Raw genomic sequence first — 8,548 nt, forward strand, 5'->3', positions numbered from 1 at the left:
CAATATCGATACCGAGCGCCGCGGGAGCGCATAAAAGGTGGCCCCGCTTTGATATCAGACCAATAATACCGGAACGCCCCGTGACGACTAGCGCGAGGAAGTTGGAAACCGAATGTCTCCGCCAGCCGCAGCAGCTACTGATACGGCACGCTTTGCTTGGCAACTCTGCAGTGCGGCTGTGTAGTGTCAGGATTTGCCGCGGCATATTATCATTCAAACTTCGCCCCACACTTCTTTGCAGGGCGTTGCCGTCTGACGCGCAGCGGGATTGCGCTGATCTTGATAGTGCCTCGATTTATCTTTTTAATTTGATGATGAATATCTCGAATTAGGAGCGATTTTCAAGATTGTTAAAAGATGGGTGTGCATGAAAATGTCCCTACCTCCAAATTTGTCGAATCGGCATGCGGCAGCTGCCCTTGCGCCGTGTGCCACCTTTTCTTCTTTCCCACCTCCTCCTCCCCCCCTTTTCTATATATTTCCGAGACGACAATAAAACGTCGCGTTATGCCTGGAAACGCTGTCTGATTTCCTTCCGGATGTACGGACTTTCCCAGCGGCTCGGCAACAGTGGCGACGAATGTGGGATTGAAACAAGCGAAGATTCCTGCAGGACCTGACAACCGCCCGGAACCAACGCCAGCCATGGCCCACAAGCTACCAGACTTCGACGATACGAGAGATAAGTGGCAACCCTACATTGTAAAAATTGAAGCGTACAGCGGTGAGCACTGTTAGGGTGAACACGCGAGCGCGTGGCCGACGGCACTATCAGCGCCGCGTAACAGCCATCGTTGGAAACATTGCACATGCGCAGCATGTGCTTTGCGAAACACTCTTTCCACCGCGCGCATCACGTCATCGATACACTTGTTCGTCGTCTGCTAGCCGCATTTTTTGTTCGCTGAGCTGATACCTTCTGCATTTCAAGGTCCATCTGGATTGAAGATTGGCGCGTGAAGGAAAAAAGTGAGTGTAAGAGGGATAATTATTAAACTTTTTATTCAAGAAAATTGCACTTTTGCAATTCAAGTTAAACAAGACCATGAGAACAAATATAAAAACATGAGCAAATCTAATAGCGAGTCATGTGACCACTTACAGCAACGACTGCAGCTATTCTGGACGGTAACGAGTCGTAAAGTGATCGAACATATTCCCGATCGGCTTTCAGCCTTTCCCACTCGTTGCTGACTTGCGCCCACAACTGGTCCGAAGTCGCGGAATAAAGGGGCTTCCTTGCCAAAGAAGCTTTCAGGCGGCCCCACACGTTTTCTATCACATTCAGGTCCGCTCCTTTCGGAGGCCATTCCAGTAGCTGCATGTGCTGCTCCGCCTGGAACTCCTTGACAGCCCGCGCCGTGTGTATCGGTGACCGGTCCTGTTGGAACAGGTAATCACCGTCTGGGAATAAACTGCTCGCATATGGCAACAGAACATTGTTCAAAATGTTGCAGTATTGTTCCGACGATAAGTGTCCACGTATACGTTGCAGGGGCCCTAAACCATATCTTGAAACAGCACCCCACACGTTCACACTCGATCTCCCACTGGCAGAAACACCTTGCACGTTGTCCGGGTCGTTCCTGCGTGGCATTGTGACGTTAGCTAAAACAATTGCTTTTCAAAGCAGGAAGTTTGCCTCACCGTGTGCCTGGTAGTCTCCAAACACGCAATCTTTGGTCTTGTCGCGTCGAAAACGTCGACTCATCCGAAAAGATGACGCGACCCCACTCTTCTGATGTCCATGCTTCGTGCAGCTCAGCGAACTGCCGTCGTGCGTCCTTGTTTGCCGCCGTTAGTAGTGGCTTCTGCGCTGCGACGCGACTGCGAAGGCCCGCAGTACGCAGGCGACGTCGAACAGTGGTGTCCGAAACGTCCAAATCCAAGTCCTCGCGTATTGCTGGGGCTGGCAAGAAAGGGTTACGAACAGCAGCTGCAACTATGAGGGCGTCTTCATCGTCTGTGGTAGCTTTAGGGCGGGGCGCGCGGGGTGCATCCTGAATGCGACCTTCATACTTGTAGGCTTGAATTATCCTGTTCACAGTCTTCAGGGGCCTATTAACTAAAGCGCCAATATACCGCTAGGAATAACCTTTCAGGGAAAGATCGACAATTGAGCGCCGTTCATCATCGGGAACCCTAGCCATAATACGATCTGGCGACAGAATGAACGGCTGCGAAAGATGTTTGGTTGTTTTATATACGGCGTTGCATGCACAACTTTGAAGGGAACGAATAGACACGCCCCCATAGATATACAAGTTTTTTTGTCTTGTTCTGTTCAAGCACAGATGTTTAAAGAAATCTTAAAATGCAGGATGCATGGGCTTAGAAAACAAAAATGCGGCTAGCAGACGACGAACAAGTGCATTCATGACGTCATGCGCGCGGTGGAACAATTATTTCGCGGAAGGCGTGATGCGCATGCGCAATGTTTCCAGTGATGACCGTAACGGGGCGCTGACAGTGCCGTCGGCCACGCGCTCGCGTGTTCACCCTAACAGTGCTCACCGCTGTACTTTGAAGCTAACAGTATCACCGAAGATGCGAAGAAAAGAGCCTTGCTTGTTGCCGCGCTCGGAACTTCGACAGTTGAAGTTTTATGTGGAAAAGTTGCCCCCTACCGCCTAGTTCTTTGAGCTACAATGAGGTTGTGACGACCTTAAACAGCTATTATAACCCACAGCCGAATGAAATTACCGAGCGGTTCAAGTTCTATCATCGCTGTCAGCAAGACAGCGATGCACGCATTCATTGTGGCCGTACGCCAAATGGCGAATAATTGCCAATTTGCGTCAATGTTGGACAACATGATAAGGGACCGGATAGTGTGTGGTGTAAGGTCCAAGAGCTTACAGAAACAGCTACTAGCGAAGAAGGATTTGTCTTTGGCTGACGCTGAGGCCGTCGCTCTTGCCGCGGAAACCGCAGAACTTGATTCACAAGGCATTTCGGCCGACAACGAGCAGACGCATGTGCTACAATTATCCCAGCGACGTGAACCAGGCTCGAGTAAAAAGAAACCCGTAACGTCGCAAGCACTGTGCAGATGTTGTGGAAGCTATGGGCAAAAAGCTTCGACGTGCAGGCTAAAGAAGCGGCGATGTTTCACGTGTAGGCGGCAGGGTCACTTAGCCAGAATGTGCTCGCCCGAAACCACCACCGACAGAGCGCTAGCATTAACAGCGCATGCGAAGGACGATACTGAAGATAGCGACAGCAACGCATCGCAGATTTGGTCATTGACCACTGCTCCAGCTTTGGTTTCACCTATCAGGAAATGTTTCAATTGGGGTGGCATCAATCTGACGATGGACATCGACACAGGATCGCCAGTCTGTGTAATTCCCAGGGCAGTTTATGAAACGTACCGTCAACGATGGCCGCAGCTGCAAGAAGCACAGATAAAGTTGTCATGTTATCTCAGCAAGCTTCCGGTACTTGGAGTGCTCAAGATGAATGTTTCTTACCAATCTTTGGCAGTAAACTGTAGCCTAACGGTTCTGAATTGTGACGGCCCCAGCCTTTGTGGGCGGGATCTTTTGCAGAAATTGCGTGCAGAAGGCGTCCCTGTATTGCACGTCAAAGAAACAAGCACGGAAAGCACGTCTGGTTCGCCGTCCGCAGCCCTACTGGAGCGCTACGCGGAGCTGTTCACCGACGGAACTGGACTGCTGAGAGGCCCTCCGGCCCGACTGCACGTCAAAGAAGGAGCAAACCCCAAGTTTTACAGGGCAAGGAAGGTTCCATTTGCACTTCGCGAAAAAGTGTCTCAAGAGCTGGACAGGCTAGTTGCGGCGGGCATAATCTCCCCCGTGCCTTATTCTGAATGGGCTACGCCCATAGTACCCGTGCTGAAACAAGACGGGACGGTGCGGATTTGTGGTGACTTTAAAGTCACCTTGAACCCCGTGTGCGAAGTGGAACAATACCCATTGCCGATTATAGATGACATATTTGGTAATCTCTGTGGGGGCGAGAAGTTCAGCATTCTAGACCTCCGAGACGCTTACAATCAAATCCCGCTTCACGACGACTCCAAAAAGCTGGCGGTCATTAACACCCACAAGGGACTATTCTGCTGCAATCGCTTACCCTTTGGCATAGCGTCGGCACCCGCTATATTTCAACGCAAGATCGAGGAGGTGCTAAAGGGTCTGCCAGGTACCCAAGCGTATCTAGATGATGTGCTAATAGCAGACACCGCCGGGTATCCGAATGCTAATGTTGAAGCGGTACTTCATCGTTTCAAGGAGCATGGCATCAAGCTTCGTGCCGACAAATGTAGATTTTCTGAGTCATCAGTAACCTATCTTGGTCACCGTATCGACGCAGAGGGATTGCATCCGCTAGAAAAAAATGTTGACGCTATAAGGCTAGCTCCGGCCCCACGAAACGTCACCGAATTGCGGTCAATTCTTGGCATGATAACATTTTACAAGTTCTTGCCGAATCTGTCTACGTTGCTCGCGCCGTTATATCGGCTTTTAGAGAAAGGAGCAAAATGGGTTTGGGTCAAGAAAGAAGAGCGAGCTTTCGAAGAGGCCAGGAATGTGCTGTGCGCTGCACCGGCCTTAAGGCATTTTGACCCAAAACGGGAGCTACTCTTGGAATGTGATGCTTCGCCGCATGGCGTTGGTGCGGTGCTTTTTCATCGCATAGATGGCGAGAACAGACCGATTGGATTTAGATCTCGGACATTGACCGTAGCCGAAAGGAAATACTCCCAGATCGAACGCGAGGCCTTAGCGCTAGTGTACGGAGTTACTCGGTTCCGGGATTACTTCCTGGGACGTGAATTCACGCTGGTCACTGATCACCGCCCCTTGCTAAGCGTTATGGGGGCAGATCGCCAGACCCCGGCTATGGCCGCTGCAAGAATTCAAAGGTGGGCTCTGTTGCTGGGAGCTTACAAGTATAAATTGATGTTTAAACCCGGTAAATTGATGCTCAACTCCGATGCACTGAGCCGTTTGCCACAAATGTTGCAGGCGCCGGAACCAGCAGTTGAAGAATGCGATGACATGGTGCTCGCCATCGACGGATGGGACCATCCCGCGGTGTCACGCCAGGAGTTGAAAGCACTGACAGCAGCAGACGAGATGTTATCAAGTGTTTGCCGGTATGTTATCGGGGGTTGGCCATCACCACGGCCTGTAGGAAACGTGGCACTGTCCGAATACTACAAACGGCGACATGAATTGTCCGTGGAAGGAGGGTTACTGTTTTGGGGCCATCGGGTAGTAATCCCCAAAGATGCTCGTGGGAGGTTGTTAAAACTGTTACACGAGGCCCACCAGGCAGTTGCAACCATGAAGACCGTGGCAAGGTCTAGTTTCTGGTGGCCCGGTCTTGACAAAGCCATTCAGCGTGTCGGGGATGAATGTCGCAGCTGTGTACAAGCTTTACCCATGCCACCGACACAGGAGCCTGTCAGCTGGCCCAGTACGAACGAGAAATGGTCGCGACTGCACATAGACTTCGCGGGGCCCGTTAATAACACCATGCTTCTGGTTATTGTGGACTCGCACAGCAAGTGGATAGAAGCTATACCGATGCGCCAGGCCACTGCTAAGAACACCGTGGACGCTCTTAGGACGTTGTTTAGCAGATTCGGACTGCCTCATACCGTGGTCTCGGATAACGGCACGCTATTTACCGCGTCAGAGTTTGACCGCTTTATGGTGCGAAACGGTATCACGCACATTCGCACGCCGCCTTATCATCCACAGAGCAATGGATTGGCAGAGCGCGCCGTCAGAACTATAAAGGACGGTTTAAAGAAAATGACTGGAGTGGATCTCGGGATGGCCCTGGCTAGAATTTTGTGCAAGTACCGGAACGCGCCACAGCCTTCGGGGTTGTCTCCATCAGAATTGCTTTTGGGGTACAAGCTGCGGACGAGACTAGACATGTGTTTTCCACCCAGGAACCAGACAGAACATCGGCGGAAACCCACCGACGACACTACCTGGAGTTTCGCCCCAGGCGACACCATCTACGTCCGCAACTACGGAGTCGGGGACAAGTGGACACCTGGTAAAGTCAAGTCTACCACAGGTGCCCGGTTGGTGACTGTTCAGACGAATGAAGGTGTGGTTCGCAGACACACAGATCAAGTGCACAAGCGTTCTGCCGACACATCCGGGACCCCATCCGCCGAACCCCAGGAAGACCCGATGCCCACAGAGGAGAGGGCGCCGGATTCCAGTACCGCGTCGGACGGCTCAGAAGCCCCGCCCCAACTGCGGCGTTCCGCTCGTACGAAGAAGCCGGTAGAGCGCTACGGTTATTAAGGGGAAAGGAATGTTATCTCTTACGTCAGCCGAATCGGCATGCGGCAGCTGCCCTTGCGCCGTGTGCCACCTTTTCTTCTTTCCCACCTCCTCCCCCCCCCCCCCCCCTTTTCTATATATTTCCGAGACGACAATAAAACGTCGCATTATGCCTGGAAGCGCTGTCTGATTTCCTTCCGGATGTACGGACTTTCCCAGCGGCTCGGCAACAATGTCGCTACCTCCAAATTTGTCATTTAGACAACTGCCCCCAAGGCACTAATAAAAAGGTTAATTAATTACTTTATATCCTGCGTTGAGCGTCGGCGTTGTCCTTCGGCGTAACCGAGTGAACGAGCGCAGCAAAGAATGAAAGAGCGAACGCGGAGCGCAGCGGGCGATGAAAGACGGCGATAGCGAAGAGAACGCGAGGAGCAAAGCGGAGGTGGGGGGGTTCTTTTCTGGGGTTTTACGCACCGAAACCAGTTCTGATTACGACGCACGGCGTAGTGGAGGGCTCCGGATTAATTTTGACTACCTGGGGCTCTTTAACGTGCACTACAACGCAAGCACACGGGCGTTGTTTCATTTCGCCTACATCGAAATGAGGCCGCCGCGGCCAGGATTCGATCCCGTGACCTCGTGCTCAGCAGCGCAACGCCTTAGTCACTGAGCCACCGCGGCGTGTTGGAGGTGGAGGGTATGGCGAAAGCATCAGAAGAAAAGCGTAGTGCTCCGCAAGACGGGCGACGACCGCTATGAGATGGCGCCAGACTAGCGCGCCGTAGTCTGTTCACCGATGACATGCGGCCAGCGCGTCCAACGACACCGTATGATGGAAACAAAGCGCTGCATGAGCGGAGGTCTGTCTACGGCGGCTGCTGTGAATGACGCCCATGCGTAACCCACGCGTTGCCTCCCGCGATCTCTCGATTAGCGAGGCAGTCGCGCCGCACTTCGTTCCGTTTGCAACGTGCCGCACGAGATAGATTTTCTGCGCCAGCCAATATATTGCAAAATGAAAAGACGTCAAACTTCGCATTAGGGAGTATCGTAATTGTCGGGGAATATTTTTTCTAAATAATCTTCTGAAGCTGACGTTATTAACGGCAAAGCGTGTCCACCTCGGTTACGAACTCGTCTGCAAAAACAGCACGTTCGCTGCGCTCATTACATTTTTTAATCAAAATTCTGCATGGTCTAGAAAAAACACCCTGTATGTTTTTTAAAGCTATTGTACTTTGCGAAGAAATTGATATGCCGATTTTGTGCTTTCGAAAACCAAACTTTCTGCGTTTGGAGAGACATAAGTCCTCTATGTGAGATGCGGTAAGGTGGAAAATTAAGGCATGCCTTAATAGCAATGTTTTACCGCAGACGCGGTTAATGGCTCCCACAGACTTCCGAGAGGTCTCCCAGAGACTTCCGGTGTCAGGATGAAAGGGCAACAACATCATGGCTCAATATGGTGGCGCCCAAGCTGAGCTGCCCACTTCAGGTGACACGCTTAGCGATTTTTGCCACTCTCTTCGCGGGAAGAGAATGTTGTCATAGGCTTTCGCTTCCCTTCATCTTACATCGGCAGTAAAGTTAAGGTGTTATATTGGATGTCGTCTTGGGATCGGTTCTCGATATCGAGGGACGAAGGGCTAGCCACCAACGCGCCATGGTAACACGCAGGTGGCTCGCCATGTCAGTGGCTTGGGTTGGCGTGGCTTCAGGCAGCATTCGCCGGCATACGATCTCCTTGGCGTGTGGCAGCTCGCACCTTGAAACGCACCACAAATGCATGAACGCGCCAGAACGCTCGACTGCCAAAGCACTCTCGGCGATTCGTCCCGATCACGCGGGGGCTAGAGAAACTTTAAAGGGTTTGAGTTCAAATTTCTGGTTGCTAAGTGTCAACGCAACCTGGCATGTATCCATCATGAGAAAACGCTGCATCGACGGCTCAACGCGGTAATTAAATTGCATCACAAATAAATAAGAAGTATGCGGATCCCATGCGCTGTGGGAATCAATGTAAGCGAAGCTTTGTATGCTGTTTGCTTTGAGTGACGATAATTAGCGGTGATGTTGGCGGCGAATGCGTAATTTCGTCAGTGTTTAGTGCAATACGAGATTGGCGCGTTGATGTTAAACGTTACCTTGCGTGCACCACTGCTGTTTGTCTGCGTAGTCCACAGAACACACAGGGAGACGTGTTTGTTCGAGGCGTTGTTTCGCGTCATTTTTTCATAATCTCTGAGGGGGTTGAGCACAATCATTGC

General features: G+C 51.6%; 1 protein-coding gene across 1 annotated transcript; it reads left to right on the forward strand.

The window, feature by feature from the left end:
* Positions 1-4,839: 4,839 nt before the first annotated feature.
* On the forward strand, positions 4,840-6,405 carry LOC125944593 (uncharacterized). The gene is made up of 2 exons (XM_049665111.1): positions 4,840-5,125; positions 5,933-6,405. The coding sequence occupies exons 1-2, from the start codon at positions 4,842-4,844 to the stop codon at positions 6,297-6,299; spliced, it is 651 nt and encodes a 216-aa protein (XP_049521068.1). The 5' UTR covers positions 4,840-4,841; the 3' UTR covers positions 6,300-6,405.
* The last annotated feature ends 2,143 nt before the right edge of the window (positions 6,406-8,548 follow it).

This window comes from Dermacentor silvarum, chromosome 1 (assembly GCF_013339745.2).
Source record: "Dermacentor silvarum isolate Dsil-2018 chromosome 1, BIME_Dsil_1.4, whole genome shotgun sequence".
NCBI lineage: Eukaryota > Metazoa > Arthropoda > Arachnida > Ixodida > Ixodidae > Dermacentor > Dermacentor silvarum.